We start from the raw sequence: 19,885 nt of genomic DNA, 5'->3' as shown, positions 1-19,885 counted from the left end.
GGGTCTTTTATAGTACTATGTTCTTCCAATGGAGTACAAAGCAAAGTGGGTTTTTTGTTCTGTTTTTATATGTGCCTAAACGGCTAAACCAATGGAATGGAACGTTTAAACAAGAAATGGGCGTGGTGGTAATCGTTGTGTTTCATCAAAACTTACAACGATTTTTTATAAAATCTTCGAGATTAGGAATTCTAAATTGACATTTCTTCACAAAACTATCTAATTTATTAATGTAGGAGTATTATATAAATCATCACAAACAGTCAATTCATATCTGTAAGAAAATACGTAATGTTTAGGTAAAGTTTTTGTTGATTAATTAGCTTATTAGTCATATGGATTTCTATGACCATGTATGAAACATAAGAAAATGCATATAGCGATCTGAATTCAAAAAATTTTAACTAAAAACATACTAATATGATGCATAAACATGCTACTACCTCTGTCTACCAAAATTTGTCCCACTTTGATCCGGCACGGATTTTAAGAAATGTAATGAAAAATGAGTTGAAAAAGTTAGTGGATGGTGGATCCTACTTTTATATATTAGTATTAGTTTTATAATAAAATGTGAGTATGCATGAGTTAGTGGAATATGGGGTCCACTGCCAAAAATGATAAAAGTGAAATGAGACAAATTTTAGGAGATGGACGAAAATAGAGAAATGGGACAAATTTTGATGGACGGAGGCAGTATAATTCATAGCAATCGATCAATGTCAAATTGTCCCAAATTAAATTGATTGGAGATTGCTTTTGTCATCGTCAAAGGCCCATTCTATCAAAGGGTAAATAATTGGGCTTTTAATATTCACAAGGCCCAGTCTATAAAAGGGTAAAAAATTATGCAGAGATGTTTGCAGTAGCTCTCTTAACTGAGGGAGTGGATAAGGAAACCAATCTAAATTTCTCTGCATCAACAATGTCAATCTCTTCTCTCTCCGCAACCATCCCCACCACCTCCAAGCGCTTCTCCTCCTCCGCCTCCTCCTCCTCCCCCTCCTCCTCCTTCCTCCTCCGCCTCCCCTTGAAGCGCTTCTCCTCCCTCTCTCTCAATGCCTCCCCCTCCAAACCCCCCACCATCTCCGCCTCAATGGAGGCCGGAATCGGCCTCATGGCCACCAAATTAGGCATGATGTCCTACTTCGACACCACCGGCCAAGTCATCCCCGTCACCATCGTCGGCTTCCGCGAGGGCAACATTGTCACTCAGGTCAAGACCAAGGCCACCGACGGCTACGACGCCGTCCAAGTCGGTTACCGCAGGATTCGCGACCGGAAACTCACTAAACCGGAGCTCGGCCACTTGGAGAAGTCCGGAATCATTCCGCTCCGCCACTTGCAGGAGTTCCGGCTGCAGTCCGTCGAAGGCTTCGAGCCTAATCAGCGCCTGGCGTTGGAGGAGCTTTTTAAGGAAGGCGATTTAGTCGACGTTTCCGGAACCACCATTGGAAAGGGGTTCCAAGGTACAATTTCGCGGTTTTCATAATCATACTGCCAATTGCTTCTTTTTTTGCTATCTAGGTTAGAAATCGGATGGCAAAATGTCAAATTACTAAAATAATTTGAGAATCGAAGACGAAACTGTAATTATTTTAGTGTAGACACATAAAATTGAGCAAGGATGAAGCTGTGATTATTTTAGCTGTAATTCCAGAAAAATTACTCACCATAATTTGAATATATTCGACGAGATTGAGCGTAGATACATAAATAAAAAGGATGTTGTTGGTTGAGAATATAAAACTATCTGTTTTTGGAGATGTGTTGGTGAATTGATATTTGAGTATGCTAATATTAACTATTATTAGGTGGAATCAAGAGACACAATTTCAAGAGAGGGCTTATGACTCACGGGTCCAAGAGCCATAGGCAACTCGGCTCCATTGGTGCCGGAACTACTCCAGGACGTGTCTACCCGGGCAAGAAAATGCCCGGGAGAATGGGAGGCACCAAGACGAAGATCAGAAAGCTCAAGGTTATCAAGATTGACAACGAACTCAATGTCGTGATGATCAAAGGTGCCGTTCCTGGTAAACCAGGCAACCTGCTCCGCATCACACCGGCCAAAATCGTGGGAAAGAATATCCCCCAAAAGTAGCCTCACTCTGTAATCTATGATGTTCAGTAAGTAGCTTTTGAAATTCTTGTTTGAATTGAGCCTAGTTTGTCATTGCCGTTTGAAAACATTTTTGAGGCTACAGGAATGGAAATTTTCTGCAATATATGTTTAAGTGATTACAGTAATAATGCTACTTGAATTGCTGCTTCAAAATGAATTAGTTCTACACAAATAACCAGTAATGTAGGAAGTGTAGGTAGATCATGCCTTTGGCCTAATATGATGTAGCACAGGAGCTAACTAGTTAGTACCAGAGAAGTCTGGCTCAGGTGGTTTGGCCAATTTGATCTTCCCAGCACCTGATTTGCCACGAATTCTGCTGACTCCACGCATAGCGTTGCTAGCGAATCTCGAGGCAAACAAGGTTGTCTTAAACCTGGAAGAACTACCTGTATCCGACCTCGACGAGGTGCTTGGACCGATCAGTCGAGCTTGCACATCATCTTCATAGTAATCATCTTCGCTGCTGTAATCCGATCCACTGTCGTCACACTCACTCTGGTTAAGCTCAGCAACCTTTCTTCTTGAATGCCGACGCCATGCTGCTTGAATGAAAGTGGCTGCCCAAGTCCTCCACTGCTGTGAGTAGTATCGGAACGTCTGCTGCACCTGTCGGCTATGGAGGCGCCTAAACTGACTGGTGATGAACTTCAGTTCGTCTGCTGTAAGAGCGAAAGCCTCCACCTCTGTCAAAGCTTTGACAGTACGCGTGGATGGAGGGAAGTTGGAAGCAGCCTTTGGATCCAGAGCCCATGTGAGGAGCTCCTCTCCACAGAAATCGCCTTCTCTCAGGGTGCCTCGATTGAAGAAACCGGATCTCCCACCATCTGTTGTCACACTGTCCAAGCGGCCGCGGATGATGAAGAGCATTTCATCCACCGGGTCTCCTTCACGAAGCACGAATGTGTTGTCTGTGTATAAACTGGGTTTAAGCCTCTCACAAATGGCATCGAGCAATCGATCATCCATGTTTGCAAAGAGAGGGACCTGAACATTTATCGTATGAAATGAAATTGAATGGGAAGCTTTGCTAGCTCAGTCGTCCAAGTAGAGTATACTTACTCGTCTAACTAAATTGAGACAGAGGTGCCTTTTGATGTCTCTTCTAAGGTCTTTTGGTAAGTTTTGGACCAAGCTCTCCTCATCGACTCCTCTCGTTTCCATCCATTTGTATTGATCATAGCGTCGCACTCTTTCCCTTAGCTCTGTTGGTAGCACTCTGTGATGCATCCATTGTTCCGAGTCGTGTTTTTTGACCCTCATCTCTTCCAGCCGAACCGTGAGAGATTGAAGATATGTCTGCGAGCAAAAACAAGGACCCATCAATCAACCATTCAGCCATGAAATTTGATAAATTTAGACCAACATTAAGCATCAGGAAATATGATGAACAGCCATACAGGCAGACATCTTGTGGTATCAGCCTTGATTAGCAATGTCAAATTTGTGACAAAAACTTGAATTTTACATTTTACCTGATATCTAATTGACAGATATTTGGCAATATATATGCTGTTTATAAACTAACTCGAGTTCATCCAAAGAAAAGTTTGTATGAAATATGAAGCCTGTATATATACCTGCATATTACCAATGAGTAGAGCAAATAGGAGGAGGCCTAAAATGGCTACTGCTATAGAAAACAGAACTTCTCCCGGATACGTGCTGGTTACAAGCCCCTGACCGAGTGTGCTGAGGAGAAATTCAAATAATATTAGCCACCAAATGCTAGCCATCTCAACTTGAATAGCCTCAATATCATTGTCTAAGGCATCATGTAGGTTTGCCATCTATTATGAGGACTAAAGTAGGGAGTCGTCTCGATCAATTTATCAGAGATTGAGCACGAAGGTAAAACTCATAAAGGAAGTGAGATATATATTGAACTGGACTGAACCTCTAATTGGTACCACTGAAAAAAGTAACTCGACTATCCAAAGCTCACCATTTCTTTCCAACTTATTTCAAATACCAGCAGATTAAAGATTGCTATATAAATCGAAGCAGATGCGTGACATTAAGAAGTGCATTTCCAGTCACGAGATAGAAATAAACACGATCCATGAAAAAGAAGTATCATTATCATTAGCTTAGGCTGCCTCCTTTATCTATTAGATTTTCACAGGCTATTACTAGAATATTACTAGATTTTATGGGAACTGCAGAAACAAACATAGCTCTGTCTAGACAGCTATAGAATTTTGGAATGAATGGATGAAAATTTTATTCTCCTTCATGGATGATTGGTTTGACTGGTATATCATCAAAAGCATAGTAGGAAATGTATTAAGATAGATACCTCAAATTCTGCAGGCCCCACCATAAACAATAGAAGTATTTTGAGACAAATTTTTCAGAATCAAGAACTCCAGATGACAAAGCTTGGGCATATATCCCATACTTGAACGGGGATTTTTCCTGATCGGTTATCTCGCATATTGGTGTAATAAACGCCGAGCTGATGTTTTTCCATGCTTCAAGGTTTGTGACCTCATGGGCACAATATAGATTTTTTGTATCGCAATTATCATAACGGTTCTGATAGCATGCTCGGTACCAGCATGTATCTCTGCGTTCTATGGCAAATAGATACCATAAGGCCCCAACAATCTGTTGCATCATACACAGTGATAAAGTTAGTCTCTTGATGTATAAAGTTTCGTAGTTATTTTGTTAGTACTGCTCATCAGAAGGACTAATGGAAATGGAATCCTAGATATAAGCAATCAAGACATTTAGAAATTTGAAGAGCAACAGTTTTCTTACATGACTAGCAAGCATGAACCATAACAAGTAATAAGCTGCACCAGCCCATGCTGTCTCCGCAAACACACCCTGACTCTTCTTCAACTCTGAACTAAGAGGAATAAACCGCACAAACCTTGGAATGTATTGGACACAAACAATTATCACCAGAGCCTTTTTTGTACTCAATACATCGTAATCTTCTGCCCCACGCAGAAATCTCCACACCACAACCTGTTGAAGCATAATTTCAAATATACTAAACATATATTTTGTATATTATCTAGCTTTCTGGAGTAAATAGGTAGCACCAGATGTCTAAATCAAACAAGTAGAACATCACATGGTATCAAAAGCATTGCTATGTAACCCTCTATGGAGAACTCATGATTGACTGAGTAAATGTTTTATGCATTTAAGGATTATGCAATAATTATACAATAAGCTCCTTTATGTGGTCAGCACATACCTGTGGTAGAGGTAGCACGGAGAAGAGATCCACAAAGAAATAACGATGTATATACCGACTTGCTATTTCTTTGGGATCAATCACAAGTTCACCTCGTCCAAAAACCCGAGATGAAGGCGCAATATAAGCTGTGCGGAACTGGAGAAGAATGCGTGCAAAGTAAAAGACATCAATTACAGTCCTCAGAGTCGTAGTCGTGTATGCCAAACTGTTGTGTATATGCAAGCACATTTTTTCAGGCTGGAAAACTGGAAGATACAAAAACAAAGGATCCACTGATACTGCAAGAATGCATGAGATAACTAAAAGCTTATTCCACAACAGAAGACTCTTGTCTTGAGGGTCAAATATCCTTCTTTCAGAAACTTTGAGATCCTCTGGAAATACTGCTCGTGTGACTCCGGATTTCAGTGACCGGCCAAATGTAAGAAGCCCTTCGGATCCCTTTTGAACCATTTTAAACGACTTTGATGCATTTGTAGTCGGAGGTCCTTGAGAACCCTCTAAGCTAAACCCGCATCTATTCCTTTGAGCCATATCTGATCTAAAAGAACTGGAGCCTTCCAACCTATGTCGATGACCATGGCAAAACACAAAACAAATTGTCATTTTCCCTACACGTACCAAGTGATATTATTCATAAAAACAAAATATGTATTGCCCTTTCATAGCCTATGAACACTAAGAATCCGAATAATCGAGAGTCTAGCTAACTAATCGAAAAAGTCACAAGTTTTTAAGGCTTCCAAAAAAAAGGAAAACATCAACCATAATCATAAATATACCATTTTCGAACCTATAGAATGAAGTAACCGAAAACAAATCTTCACAAAAGTGTAGAGCAAATGATGGATACCTTACGAATTTCTCCTTTTGTCCACCAATATATTGTGTCTTATAATTGGAGTCGAACATTGTAGAAAACCAAATACATAGCAAGTTGTGGCGAGCTTTTCAACAAAAAAGAAACAAGAACCCCTTAAACTTGCGCACGGAATCATGAATTATCGTCTGCAGATATCCCCGCGATGCCAATGTTTGATCAGACGGCTTAGCCTGAGAAACACACACACTCACATGCACTTTTCATAAGGGAAATATAAATAATTACAGGGATAAAAAACAGAGCACAAAGCGAAACAAGGCAAAATTTGTTATTTCTGCAGAATTTGATCACGGAATTTCTCATACCTGGAAAGGAAATGTATCAACGGCAACTCCACAGCCACCAACTAATATGTCTACGCGATCCCGAAGAAAAGAAAAGTAAAATGTCAAAAAAAATCCTAGTTTCTGATGAAGAATTATGCCGAAATGAAATGGAAGAAAGGAAGATTGATTGGATCGTCAAATTATTTTCTTATCCAGCGGGAAAAAACTGTTTGCGTGAGATTTATTATCAGAGTAATTAGATTAACAAATGAGAGAAGTTTTCGGTGCCTAAATTCAAAAAATAAAAATAGGTCTGTAACATCTTCTCACTCCGTTGGGCAACAGCGTGAGAGAGTGATTTTCGCGCCAAGTCAAGGGAATCAAACGTACTCTCTCCATACGATGAAATCAAAATATCAAATCCATACACCATACATCTAATATACATATATAAAAAACGAATTTTGGACCATTTTTTAAAATATTTATAAATTGTGAGCTTCAATTTGAATATTTTTAAAAGTGCATAATCAATGTATCATTATACTAAGCTTTTCATAATATGAAACAAAATTAATATTTGTTGTTACCATGTTAATTTTTATTAATATTTATATCTATTTATTGCCTAATTCATTATTGTTTTTATTAGAACATCAACGGTACTGCCGTACACCAAAACTAATCATGTTAGACCATCTCCAACCATACATAAAAAATGAGTTTTAGTGTAGAAATCTTCTCTAACCATACATCAAACTCAAACTCATTTTTTGTGTTTTTTGTGAAACAACACCATATTTGGTTTGGTGTTACTCCAAAAGTTTTGTGAGATAAAATCCCGAAAATGGTATAAATCTTAAATTTGGTGTAAATGGTTAAAGTAAATTGTTTTTTTTTTATATATACTTAAAAATTGGTTTGAGTTTAGTGTAAATGACTGGAGATGGTCTAGATTTTTGAAGATGGAACCGAAATTAATCTTTTGTTATTTTATTAGAACATCAAACTACATCATCATCATCACCACAAGACGTGTGTTACAGGGAGACTCCAAACCGCACACGCCGCAACCCACTTCCCCAACACGATTCCATGACTATTTTGATGATTAATTCCTTAGTACTCCTACTATTTGTTTTGTTGCTTTAATTAATTCTTAGCACATGCTATAATAATAAAGAAAATATTTTTTTCTGCACAATATTTTGTTGAATATCCACATCACCATTCACCCCAATTCAAACATATTATTATCTTATTAATAGATTTGTTTAAGAGGTCTTAGATACAGAAGAAACTAAAATATATCTCCACAACTAATCCTAAAATTATCTACATATATTTCAAAGCCACAGGTTGGGTTTTTTAGTGGACACTTTCTAAACCGTGATAAATAAAAATCAAGCCCACTAATCTGACCTTTTTATACCTACTTTTAAACACGGCCCAACGAATTCAATATAAAAAATATGAGAAGTGTATATAGTAGATAGAATAAGTTTTCCTCTTAACCAAATATTTTTCTAATGAGAATTATAATACATTTAAGACATAATAAATAAATAAAATACATACATATTTACACAAAATATATTTTCATGATTCAATATATATTAATTAATTATGTTCTAAATTTAGTGTAAAACAACGAAAGCTACTACTACTACTATCTACAAGATCAAAATATATATTAATAAGAATAATAATTTATTGTAAAATAATGAAAGCCACTATTCGCAAGGAGTGAGTGGATGAGATTGTATGTTTTTCTTTTAAAATATTGCAAAATTAGTTTTTCCAAAATAATTATTGTAGGCAAAGCCGGGTCAATGTTTTCCACATAAAATATAAATTCTTTCATTATCTTGACTTCTTAATCATGTAGGCAAAGGTAATCACCAATGCAAAAGTGATTAGAAGTAGAATTCTCTAGTATTAGAGATGACTTAGCATTTCTTAGACCTGAATTAAATTAGAAATGAGTCACTCACTCCTTAAAAAGCTTTATAATAGAAAGGGTTATTCATATTTCATACTTTTACAGAGGAGCTAGGATCATCACCAAATCAATATGGGACATGATTTAAGAGTTTTAACAACTTACATCACGCATGCCATAAGTTCGCAAATTACAACTTTATATGAAATAAAAATTGGAGTTGGCAAAACAATGGTTGCAGAAACAGCAGTAAAGAAACTATATGATGCAGCAAAAAGGGGAGATTTATCAACTTTCCAAACACTTGTACAACAAGATCCATTTCTTGTCGATCAAATTTCATTTTCACGGTCAAGAAATGTTCTACATATAGCAACAATCCGTGGACAAGTGGGAATAGTGGAAGAGTTATTGAGGCTTAATTACTCGGATCTAGCTCGAGACATCGACTCCAAAAAATCGGCACCCCTTCACATTGCAGCTGCACAAGGGCACGTTGAGATTGCCCGAAAATTGTCGATTGTAGCCCCTGAGATTTGCTGGTGGGTCGATGATCAAGGCATGAACCCGGTTCACATTGCTGCCATGAGAGGGCACGTCGAGATCTTGGAGGTTCTGCTTCAGCACGACTTGTCTCCTGCAATGGAGAGACTGCATCGCGGGCAGACTGTGTTGCACTTGTGCGTGAAACATCGTCAGCTTGAGACGTTGCGGTTTTTGGGAGAGAAAATGGGCGATCTAGTGCGTGCCAAGGATGATGATGGGGAGACACTTTTGCATATGGCTGTTAGGTGCAACCGAGTTGAGGTATAAGATGCTTTCTCTATGGTTGTCCATTAAACTTATACTATGGTTTCAATCTAGGTCGATTATTCATTTTTTTTACTTAGATTTACTATTGGGCTAATTAAAATTTTAGTCCATATTCAATGAGGTTCCATCCTAAAATAATTGAAAAGTAGAGTAATTTAAGTTCTCACTTTGTGAGTTGTGACGATGTGAAATAATTTTTTATCTGTGTGTTTCATTTGTGAATAGTTGAAGCATCATAAGCTTGATTGGTTGGACTTGCAAGGGACCATCTTAGTTCCAATAAACTCTAGAAAACTTCAGAAAAATTGACCAAAATGGCTCTAAATAAATGCAGCTAATTCGACTTAATTGTCACATTGACCGGGTCGTACCAAATTAAAGCAGGTGTCTTTTTTGTCAAATTGGCGAGAATTTATTAAAACATGATTTATGAGTACTATATTTGAATTCATTTTTATGTATGTGTCGTATTAAATTCATTTTAGCATAAATATCATACTATTAAATTCAAAATGTCTTATTTACTGATTTTACTCCATTATTATGCAAATTTAAAAGAAAATTATTTAGAGTGTCATTAGAGATGATCTAATTTCCACCATCCAAAATGTACATCTTTCTAATTCTTGAATTATTATATCGAAATCTCAGATGGTAAGATATTTGCTGGAAAAAAATAAAATACAAAAGCTAAGAGAAAATTCCATGGGCAAAACGCCGCTGGATATCTTGAAAGAGAGCTCCCAACACACCGCTGCCTATTCCGAAATCGAAGAACTCTTACTACGTTGCTCAGACAAGCCATTACTCAACGCCTTCCGCGGGATAACCGGCATGACCATGGTGGTGGTGGTCCTGATAGCCGGGATGGCGTTCCAGGCAGCCGTCAGCCCCCCGGGCGGCGTGTGGCAGGACGACACATCATCGCACAGAGCTGGCAAGGCAGTGATGGCATCCGCTCATCCCGGGCTATACAGACACTTTGCCCGCGCCAACACCACCGCCTTTGCCTCGGCTCTCGTCGTTCTCCTGCTCGTCATCATACGAGTGCCGATCAAGTCGTGCGTCCTGATGACGGTGGTCTGCTACGCGACGGTGGTGTCGATGGCGGCTATTGGGGTGAGTTACGGAGCTTCGCTGAGCATGGTCGATCCTGCTGAGACGCAGACGGTTGGGAAGATTGTTGCTGTGGTGGTGTCTGTGTATGTCGGCGTCCATGTCTTCATAACCGTCTGCGTTTACGTGCCGGAGATGTATGTCACGTGGAAGAGAGTGAAACGGCAGAATGGAGATCTTCCGGTTGCGCATCGAATGCGACGCTGTTGTTATCAGTTTATGAGAAATTTCGAAAGGATGCCGATTAATTGAATGAAAGAGGCACCCCTGTTAGGATCGTCGACTGCAACATTAGTTTGATATTGTCCGCTTTGGGTCAAGCGACCTCAAACTAATTGGGGTTGGACAGGAATTACATACAGCTTCCAACTTAAAATGATGAACATATTCAAATGTGAAAAAATGATGTGCGAAGAGGCATGTCATGCGTCGTCTATAAATTTTTTTTAAATAAATTAAAAAAATAAACGCACGAGGTGTCGTTGCCTAAAATGCATGAGTGTCATGCGTTTCATTAACAGACGACGCATGAGTCTCATGCGTCGCTCACATAAACTGGAAACTTAAAAAAAAAAAAAAAGCAATACACTTAAGGAAGTTAATTACACCCTAAACCAAAAAAAAAGAAAAACTCCAAAAATTGCGCAACAAAAACTTGATTTAATCAGGAGTGGTTTATTGGGCAGCAGATTGATGAAGAAAAGAGCTGCCTTGGGCCTTCTCAAAAGTGGACCTCGGTTTAAACGTATTATGAGGTAAATAGATTTTATTTTCTCTCTATTCTCGTCTTATAAATGAAGAAGTTGGAATATGTAATGGCATAACATATCTTACTCAGGTTCTTTCCAATAAAAAACCATAGTTAATATTCAATGTAATAGAATTTTAAAAACTTAGTACTCAGCTCAAGCTCGATTACTTGAATAAAATTTATCCCGTTAATTTTCGATACAATAGAATAAAAATTTGTTTGCTCAAGAGTTTCTTTTTATTTCTATTTCACTTTGAGCAAGATAAAATTAACCAAGGCGAAAAAGCGGGGCGTCACACGGTGTTTTGACGACCACGGCTGAGCAGTAGCCAGACACGCACGAGTTCATGTATATATATACGGTCACATTAATGTATGAGGGCATGTAGATCTCAAATATATTTGATCTAGAAAGTGGTGATGGATTCAAACTCGAGACTTTTTAAACCAATCATTTCAAAGGTTATTGTAAATTTCAGGTATCTATATTAAGTATGATATGTCTATGATATAAAGGCTTCTCGTCCCGTATTATCAATTGAGTTTTTTTACCTTTATTTTTATTTTTATTTTTGAAGTACCTAGAAAGCTAGAACTAGAAATTTGGTTAGAACTAGAATGGGATGAAATATCATATTCTAAGAATATCTGATAGAAATTAATCATATATATTTTTTGTTCAATATGTAAAACTTATTCTAAGAATGGGATGAAATATTCATATCCTAAGAATGGGATGAATTAAATATCATATTCTAAGAATATCATATTCTAGTCGTTTAGAAATTATTGTTGAATATGTAAAACTGACATAATGTTTCATTCCAACCTGGACCGAAGACATTTGAGCGTTTTTTGTTCATTAACGATTTTCTCAATTATTGTTTGCAGTGTATCCATAAAAAAAAACTTCATTACAATGTCATTTGGAGGGTATACATACAAGTGCCCGGTTAATGATGATCACCATGGATCTTTCAAGTAGTTCGACGAACAAAGTACAAGCGAAGAACATCCCAATGCTGGTCGAACACATACTATTGTAGACCCTTCTAATTACCAAAATAGACCAGACGTTGTTACCAATCTTAAAACCCGATGCGACCAGTGTGTTACCCGTGGAAATGATACTCATAATGTGACGTCATCAACCTGCACAATACAATGACAACATTTTGAACGAAATGAAGAAGTGCAGAATATAACAACAAAACGATTCGAATGGTTAGTAATCCTTACGCCGGAATATTATGTTGGATATTTTAGTGTAATTGGATTAACTTGATTGATCAGTATTATCATAATGAGACATCATATAAGTCTGGAGGTGCGGAGAGCACGCTTATTTGAATTCATTACGATGTTAGGGGCGGAACCTCTAACAGATGGACGAGGGTCCAAGGGGCAGAGCCCCTGGCTGGGGTCGAGCTGTGTAAGAAATTCATCCGAAAATGTAATTTCTGAAAGTCAAAGGACTAGTTTGCAATTTCGGAAACCTTTGAAAAACAAAATTTCGGTTATGAAATTAACAGATGCGCTGGTTCATCTTGTTAAAAACTGATCAATTCTCGTTTTTTGGTTCTAAGTTTTTCTTTTCTCAAAAATCAACATAAGAAAGTTCTGATTTTCTCTGAATTGTATCCTATCAAATATTTTGGTAGAACCACCGAAATTGATTTGATCTGAAAGTGATTTAATCACGACTTTCAGATTATCCATTCTGTTTAGTATTTTGAATCTCCCTAACATATTATTCACCGTAGCTTCCGATTTAGACGTTATTCACAGCAACAAGTGGACAATGCTATTGTAGCTCAATGCATACCGTGTATTTAACGAAGCTTCTTGGCAAGAGAATGTGAATTTCATTTTGGAGGGTATTTTAACATTTTCGGATGGTGTTTGCCGCTAATATTTTGGGGGGCAGCTTCGTCAAATACGAAACACAAAACAATGAGTTAGTTAAAAGGAGGGGTGGGACTAACCACATTTATTTCTCCCCAGTTTCATTTCATACGCTTCCAATTATTTAGAAGCGAACGAGCCCATAAGAAGTAGTGAAAAATTACAAGCCCAACCAAAAAATGAAAAAGTAACATAGTACTATCTCCGTCCCATAATAGATGTCACACTTTCCTTTTTAGTTTGTCCTATAAAAAATGTCACATTTTCATTTTTGGAAAAAGTTCTCTCACACATAAATATAAAAATTATATTTTCTCTCTTCATTTAACACACAAAACAAAACCTCCTAAAATCCCGTGTCGTCCAACAAGTGAGACATCTTTTATAGGACGGAGGGAGTACAAAATAAAAATCAAATAGAATATTCAAAGTTCAAACATCTTCAAATTAATTAATTATCAAACCTTGTAATATAAAAAGGTCATTGCTAATAATAAACCTATTTCATAAGTTTAACTCGTTAGCACAAATAATTAACCATCATTAATCTTAACTACGTTATAATCCACTAATTGTTACAGTCCATAAGGAAATAAAAACAAATTGTCAATAGTATAGACATGTCTTTAAGAAAAATATTACTGTTTGGAAAACTTGTATCAGTAAATAAAATTCTTGGAAATGACCAATTTCTTTCTTTATTTGTTTTTTACTATATTCCTACAGGCCAGTCACATGTTTGATTGTATCAATTAAAAGTAATTTTCACAATCTCCATTCCATATTTGTGTACATCCATCTATATCAAGATGCATCTATAAATTACTGGAGTGGGAAAATTTTTTAAGAGAAAGGAAATGGCTAAACTGGACACAGCTTGTTTTCTAATGTGTTTTACAAAGAGCTAATGTGTTCAGAGTCTTTTTCTTATGCCTGGACAAGGAAAAAAAAAACCAATATTTATTGAGATAAATCAATAACGTTATATTCAAAAAAAAATTATAACTTTATATAATAATGTCAATAACTATTCTTGAGGTATTAAGAGCATCCCCAATGCGCACAGGCCGAGCCGCGAGCATTAAACGGCGAAGATTTGCGGCCTGGGACAGTCCCGGTGACGCAGTTGCGTCCCAGGGTCCGGCCCGGCGCATGGTTAATCGCGTCGGGACGTGACGTGATGTGGTTCGCCCCCGGAAATTCATTCATTTATTTTTAAAATTTAAAAAATAAATAAATAAATAAACAAATGAAATTTATCTATAAATACCACTCCATCCATTTTCATTTTTATTCAACTTCATTTCTCTCCCTCTCACACTATAAAATTCGAAAAATGCCTCCTTGCCGTGAAGGTTAACAAGCAATCGAAGCTCAAATGGCCCGAATGTTAGAGACGGCGATGCCCGCAATCCAATAAGAAATCAACAACGAAGTGGAACGCTACCAAGCTGTTATTCAAGCGTGGAACGAACAACACGTCTGGGTACCATGTACTCAGACGTATATCCACCGAGACCATGAACAAGCTGGTTTGTAGTTTTTCACGGATTATTTCTCTAGAGATCCTCGATGGGGTGATCAGATGTTTTGTCGTCGGTTCCGGATGCGGAGGCCTTTGTTCCTGCGCATCGTCAACACAGTTGTTGCTCGCGACTCATATTTCATGCAAAACATTGATGCTGTCGGGCGGCAAAGTATATCGACTTTGCAGAAATGCACATCCGCCCTACGCCAACTCGCTTACAGAACGACTGCAGATATGTTTGATGAGTACCTCCATGTGAGCGAGCAAACTGGACGCGATTGCCTAGCTAGATTCTACTGGGCAGTGGTCGAAGCATTCAAGGATACATACTTGAGAAAGCCAACGACCGACGATATTCGCAAGTTGGTGAACATGCACGAGCAGACCCACGGCTTCCCGGGGATGCTGGGCAGCATCGACTGTATGCACTGACAATGGAAGAATTGTCCAATGGCTTGGAGATGACAATACACTAGCGGGCACAATGACACACATCCAATGATTGTATTGGAGGCCGTTGCCGACCAACAATTGTGGATCTGGCATGCCTACTTTGGTGTCGCTGGGTCGAACAACGACCTCAATGTGTTGAATTAGTCTCAATTTTTCAACGACTTATGTGCCGGGCGAGCGCCGAACGTAGAGTTCACGGCCAACAACCGTCGGTACAGTATGGGATACTATCTGGCAGATGGGATCTACCCTCGATGGCCCGTGTTCGTGAAGACCATCACATGTCCGACAACGGATAGGAGGGCATTGTTTGCCCAAAAGCAAGAGGCGGCTCAGAAAGATGTGGAGCGTGCATTCGGAGTCCTCCAAGCACGGTAGGCTATGGTGAAGGGAGCGGCCCGTGGTTGGCACCGTCCACTAATCACCGACATCATGTATGCATGTATCATAATGCATAACATGATCGTTGAGGACGAGGGAGAAAATGTCACTTTGTGGAGCGACGATCCACTCTCCAGCACCAGCAGTAGCTACACTGTCACCGACCCGCCCATGCAGGGTGTTCCTCCCGACGTGCGCAATGTCATGACCCGTTCAGCGGCGATGCACCAAGAAGAACTACACACTCGCCTCCAAGCGGATCTAAATGAAGAAATTTGGACACGCACAAATGTTTTCCAGCATTGACTTTATGTTTTAATGTTTTTTTTTGTGGAATTTTTATATTTCAATGTTGTAATTTTCAATTTCCGAATGAAGAACAACTTTTCTGTGTTTGAATATGTTCGGCATTTTTAATTTTACAAGTAAAATAGGTTGTAAATTGTGAATAGTGCAATTTATTAGTTGTGGCCTGGGTTGGGGCCTGCAGGGTTAGAGAAGTTATGGCTTGACATTCAAATTTAAGATAATGATGACATGGGGGGACTTGGGGCCTGAATTAGGAACAGGGTTGAGATGCTCTAAGAAAAGAATCCAGCATATATTTTTCATAAACAAAAACAAAATTTATGTTATACAAAAATGTCGTATTCACAAACGATAAGAACTAATCTTTAACATGATTCTGCTAAAGAAAACATGATACTGGTATTCTCTAACATGAACCAGACAATAAGCCTCAAGAATTCTAGCAGACTAATTCAAAGATACCAAGGAGGGTTTGCTATGCCATTACATACTGTTGCAGGTGCTTCGTTCTCTTCTTGTTCTTCAGCTTACGGAAGGCGCAAGATTCTATCTGCCTGATCCTTTCCCTGCTCACACCCATAAGCTCCCCAATTTCTTGCAATGTCTTCATTCTACCATCCTCGAGCCCAAACCTCCACGACACAACTTGCTTTTCTCTCGGATTCAGGCTGTCGAGAACCTTCGCCAAGTCCTGTCTCATAAACTGCTTGATCAGCAACTCCTCGGATGTTTCTGCCTCAGGGTCTGAGATCACATCCTATACAAGGAAAAAGAAGAAATAAGTTAGAGATGGGAAGGAGTAGGGATAGAGATGTCAAGGAGATATGTTTTCGGACGTACTGAGGGTTTGAGGTCTTGATTGAATCCGATTTTCTGGTCGAGGGATCTTGGAGCTTTGGGGGTCAGCATAACTGCAGAAAGTCGCTTCATGGAGAGCCCTGTCGCTTCAGCAACTTCTGCGTCATCAGGAACTCTACCATTTTCACTGTAGAGTTGCTTTCTTGCCTCCTTCACTCTATAAGTAGCTTCAACCATGTGAAACTGCCATGCAGGCAAAGCATGCAAATTTAGATTTCATAAGCCTCCATTTTAACCAGTACACTCACTCGGTTATTCACTGGGTAAAAGAAAGTGTAGCAGAATTCTTACCGGTAGTCTAATTGTCCTGGACTGGTCAGAAAGTGATTTCCGCACTGCTTGCTTTATCCACCAATGAGCATAGGTGGAGAACTTGAAACCCTTTGACGCATCAAATTTCTCTGAACCTCTTACAAGTCCACGACACCCTTCCTGAGGACGAAACCATAAGACCAATTAGTTAAAGATGAGTACAAGACGATCATATGTTTTTTTTTAATTTCTGCATTATAACTTCATATTTGTCAATCAGAGGTGGCAAAAAAATGAATACCTGAACCAGATCTTGAAGATTCATCCCAGCTCCCAGGTAATTTTTTGCAATAGAAATAACGAGCCGTATGTTGCTCTTAATCATTTTATCTTTGCATAGAACACCATAATTTAGTTGCTGCCGCAAGGTTTGGTGATCAAGACCCGCCGCTGCAGCCCATTGGGCAAAAGTAGGTGGGCTACCAAAACGTAGAGTAAGCTCATCCTGTAGTTTTTCCAGCTTCAATAGAGCCTGCATTCATTGTAAATAAGTGTTAAATGCCAAACCAACATAATTCAGCAAGTCACTGCAAGAGGCTTTAGAACAGAAAAAAAGGAAAACGAAAGTTACTTTTACTAGTAACCCAAGCAAGATCCCACTAACTATTACTAATGACAGCTACCAATAGTTTCTCTAGACTAAGTTGAAAGAATATAGATATTTGACTAATATATTAACTTTGGCGTGTTTCTAAAATCACACATTTACGAAATGATTTACCAAAGCTGATTTTTCTACACAGTCAATAAATGATTTCTGGGTAAATGACATTAAATAAATGTATTGTTTGGGAAAAAATGAAACGGAGCCAAATTAATCTAAAGCTACCTGGATCCCTTCTGACAACATCTTTTCTTCAGAAGCAGTTAGTAGCCTAGAAGAACTTGTTGTCCCCCTTAAGTAACGTAAGGGATCAGAGTAATCTACTTCCTGCACAGAAGAGCGCTTTTTCCGGCTTGAAGAACCAGATTTCACAGACACAATATTGGCTGCTGCCTTTTCTGCTGCCCTACTTCTCTTGGCTTTTCGTTCTGTCTGACGCTTTGATCTAACAGTTATAATATTAGATAGTTGGGACTCGAGAAACTCTAGTTCCTCAGCACTAGGTTCCACATCATCATCATGTTCTGCAAGGGGATCCGAAACAGGAAAATTTCCCCCTAGCCCAATTTCACCAACTTTAGCTTCAGTGAAAACTTTTTCTGCAGGATAGGTAAGCTGACTCTTTTCAAACATTAAATTATCTCCACTTAACATTCCACTGGTAGTGCTACTTGACTTGGTGGATTTATGATGGCTGATCATCATGGCTGCATCTTTTGCTAACTTGACTGCCTCCTTAGCTAGAGCAAGTGCTTCAGATGCAGCAGTGATGACAGTTTCTTCCCTTGTAAGAATAGTCGCCTCATCCGAATCTGCTCCAAGTCGTATCTGCATTGTAATTAATGTTAGCAATTAGGATTTACTAACTGGTTAAGTAACAAAAGAATCAGGAATTTTCCTACAATCAGAATTCAAGACAATTTGCTGAAGACAGTCTCTAATTTGAAAGTTGAATGTGTAACATCAAACAAGAAAAGTATTATCACAGCCTGAATTCTGTAGAATGTGCTTTCTCCAACCTCAGATGGGGGGCCAACTGCTCCAACGTATGTCAATGGTCTCTCTGCAACAAAGGGAATTGGACGAGTGTCTAAAGAAGCTACTTTCTCCAGTTCGAGCATTGCAGATGTAGATGTCGATACTCTCCATGATCTATCAGCAGCAGCTGAACTAGGAAAAGCTTCTAATGATGATAGCTGTAGCTTCTCCAACTCAAGCACTGATGATGTTGTGGCTGTTGGCACCGATGTGACAGATAAGATACATTGTGTCCGGAAATTGATGGCCTCTCTACTCTTTGCTGCAAATAAGTACATTACCAAAATAAATCCACAGCTCTATTAGCCTGATATCCCAGCAGCATAAACATCCCAGATCAATAGCTTGATGTCACCAATAGCATAGAACTAATAAGATGTTCACTTAAAAGATTCACAACAACCAAGTCGTAGTTAAAACCAAAGGGAATTTTCAAGATAACTAAAAAGTTTGGAACCCCTTACTTTCATAAAAAAGCCTCATTATGTCTTAACATCTGATTACAAGAGCAAATCAGATCTAATTTGAAATGGTTCCCAAACATCTTTAAATCTTACAGGCTTGAAAACATCAAAATTTTGGCATTTATCATATCCAATAACACAAAACCTCCAAGGGGCATCGATTTGTGAACCATATCGTCTACAAAATTACCCATCCGCACCACAAACATAATAGAGACATACAATGTCCATCGCCAATATAGCATAACATAATTCAAATCTCCTATCTCAATTCTCCAGTAGTAAGAACAGCCTATCCTTATCAACTCTCACAAGTAAGAACAACCAAAACCGCATACCAATTCAATTGAACACATTCAAATTCCCCTCACATAAACAGTGAATGCATCATAATCAATAACATTACAGCTTCAAAAGGAAAAATAATAATCATCTGCGTCTGCAAACAATAATCACAATCACAGAGAGAGAATCACTAACATGAGTGGATAGAAGAATGGCTCTGCGACTTGAAGTAGTTGACTGCAAAAGTGTCCGGCGAGCACTTGAATTGCGGTAGCAGGCACGACATCCTTCCCTTATATACACATTTATACACAGATATTCAAACTTCCAAACATTCTTCCCCGTGCAATTCCGCAACTTCTATTCCAATGAAAAACTGCTGATGAGCCAACGACGCAGAGCTATTTGGCTGAAGGAGGCGCGCAGTAGTCTGAGAACGAGAGATATATAGATACAAAAACTGGAGAGGTAGAAAGAGATAATAATAAGGATAAGAGAGGACTGGCAATTCCTTTGAGAAATGAGGTTGAGAGGAAGACAACTACAGCAAGGCTCCACCTCCACGCCTTCTCTCTCTATATTTTTAAATTATTATTTTTTCCATTTTGGGCCATTGAGCCCAATTAGTTTTGGGC

The 19,885-nt window shown here is 38.6% G+C and overlaps 5 protein-coding genes across 5 annotated transcripts; 3 read left to right on the top strand and 2 right to left on the bottom strand.

The window, feature by feature from the left end:
- Window positions 1-901: 901 nt before the first annotated feature.
- On the top strand, window positions 902-2,228 carry LOC125200724 (Ribosomal protein L3 family protein). Its single transcript, XM_048098466.2, has 2 exons — window positions 902-1,469; window positions 1,815-2,228. Exons 1-2 carry the CDS (start codon window positions 926-928, stop codon window positions 2,102-2,104), a joined length of 834 nt encoding a protein of 277 aa, XP_047954423.1. The 5' UTR covers window positions 902-925; the 3' UTR covers window positions 2,105-2,228.
- A 13-nt stretch (window positions 2,229-2,241) lies between these two features.
- LOC125200722 (putative cyclic nucleotide-gated ion channel 7) lies at window positions 2,242-6,691 on the bottom strand. Its single transcript, XM_048098464.2, has 8 exons — window positions 6,531-6,691; window positions 6,196-6,395; window positions 5,340-5,907; window positions 4,892-5,104; window positions 4,425-4,735; window positions 3,706-3,817; window positions 3,188-3,424; window positions 2,242-3,112 (listed from the first exon to the last, which is right to left on the bottom strand). Exons 2-8 carry the CDS (start codon window positions 6,252-6,254, stop codon window positions 2,366-2,368), a joined length of 2,247 nt encoding a protein of 748 aa, XP_047954421.1. The 5' UTR covers window positions 6,255-6,395; window positions 6,531-6,691; the 3' UTR covers window positions 2,242-2,365.
- A 1,949-nt stretch (window positions 6,692-8,640) lies between these two features.
- Window positions 8,641-10,854, top strand: LOC125200723 (uncharacterized). The gene is made up of 2 exons (XM_048098465.2): window positions 8,641-9,240; window positions 9,898-10,854. Exons 1-2 carry the CDS (start codon window positions 8,665-8,667, stop codon window positions 10,612-10,614), a joined length of 1,293 nt encoding a protein of 430 aa, XP_047954422.2. The 5' UTR covers window positions 8,641-8,664; the 3' UTR covers window positions 10,615-10,854.
- Window positions 10,855-14,624: 3,770 nt separating this feature from the next.
- On the top strand, window positions 14,625-15,377 carry LOC148931484 (uncharacterized). Its single transcript, XM_089064804.1, has 2 exons — window positions 14,625-14,967; window positions 15,238-15,377. Exons 1-2 carry the CDS (start codon window positions 14,625-14,627, stop codon window positions 15,375-15,377), a joined length of 483 nt encoding a protein of 160 aa, XP_088920930.1.
- A 585-nt stretch (window positions 15,378-15,962) lies between these two features.
- LOC148931483 (RNA polymerase sigma factor sigB-like) lies at window positions 15,963-19,795 on the bottom strand. The gene is made up of 7 exons (XM_089065961.1): window positions 19,446-19,795; window positions 18,483-18,763; window positions 17,689-18,291; window positions 17,101-17,331; window positions 16,839-16,979; window positions 16,530-16,730; window positions 15,963-16,446 (listed from the first exon to the last, which is right to left on the bottom strand). Exons 1-7 carry the CDS (start codon window positions 19,534-19,536, stop codon window positions 16,165-16,167), a joined length of 1,830 nt encoding a protein of 609 aa, XP_088922087.1. The 5' UTR covers window positions 19,537-19,795; the 3' UTR covers window positions 15,963-16,164.
- Between the last annotated feature and the right edge of the window lie 90 nt (window positions 19,796-19,885).

Source organism: Salvia hispanica, chromosome 2 (genome assembly GCF_029641045.1).
Source record: "Salvia hispanica isolate PSC_SH4W2 chromosome 2, Shi_PSC_v1, whole genome shotgun sequence".
Taxonomy (NCBI): Eukaryota; Viridiplantae; Streptophyta; class Magnoliopsida; order Lamiales; family Lamiaceae; genus Salvia; species Salvia hispanica.
Note: the sequence above shows the minus strand (reverse complement) of the source record. Positions and strands in the feature narration are given on the sequence as shown.

Excerpts from the sequence above, each read along its gene's own strand:
- LOC125200724 (XM_048098466.2), top strand. The coding sequence starts at position 926 with ATGTCAATCTCTTCTCTCTCCGCAACCATCCCCACCACCTCCAAGCGC. Across the intron at positions 1,470-1,814 it reads CATTGGAAAGGGGTTCCAAG|GTGGAATCAAGAGACACAAT; the intron begins GTACAATTTCGC and ends AACTATTATTAG.
- LOC125200723 (XM_048098465.2), top strand. The coding sequence starts at position 8,665 with ATGGTTGCAGAAACAGCAGTAAAGAAACTATATGATGCAGCAAAAAGG. Across the intron at positions 9,241-9,897 it reads TTAGGTGCAACCGAGTTGAG|ATGGTAAGATATTTGCTGGA; the intron begins GTATAAGATGCT and ends TCGAAATCTCAG.
- LOC148931483 (XM_089065961.1), bottom strand. The coding sequence starts at position 19,536 with ATGTCGTGCCTGCTACCGCAATTCAAGTGCTCGCCGGACACTTTTGCA. Across the intron at positions 18,764-19,445 it reads CCATTCTTCTATCCACTCAT|CAAAGAGTAGAGAGGCCATC; the intron begins GTTAGTGATTCT and ends ACTTATTTGCAG. Across the intron at positions 16,980-17,100 it reads ATCTTCAAGATCTGGTTCAG|GAAGGGTGTCGTGGACTTGT; the intron begins GTATTCATTTTT and ends TTTCGTCCTCAG.
- LOC148931484 (XM_089064804.1), top strand. The coding sequence starts at position 14,625 with ATGCGGAGGCCTTTGTTCCTGCGCATCGTCAACACAGTTGTTGCTCGC. Across the intron at positions 14,968-15,237 it reads GATGCTGGGCAGCATCGACT|ATGGGATCTACCCTCGATGG; the intron begins GTATGCACTGAC and ends ACTATCTGGCAG.
- LOC125200722 (XM_048098464.2), bottom strand. The coding sequence starts at position 6,254 with ATGTTCGACTCCAATTATAAGACACAATATATTGGTGGACAAAAGGAG. Across the intron at positions 4,736-4,891 it reads GGTTCATGCTTGCTAGTCAT|ATTGTTGGGGCCTTATGGTA; the intron begins GTAAGAAAACTG and ends ATGATGCAACAG. Across the intron at positions 3,818-4,424 it reads TGGGGCCTGCAGAATTTGAG|CACACTCGGTCAGGGGCTTG; the intron begins GTATCTATCTTA and ends ATTTCTCCTCAG.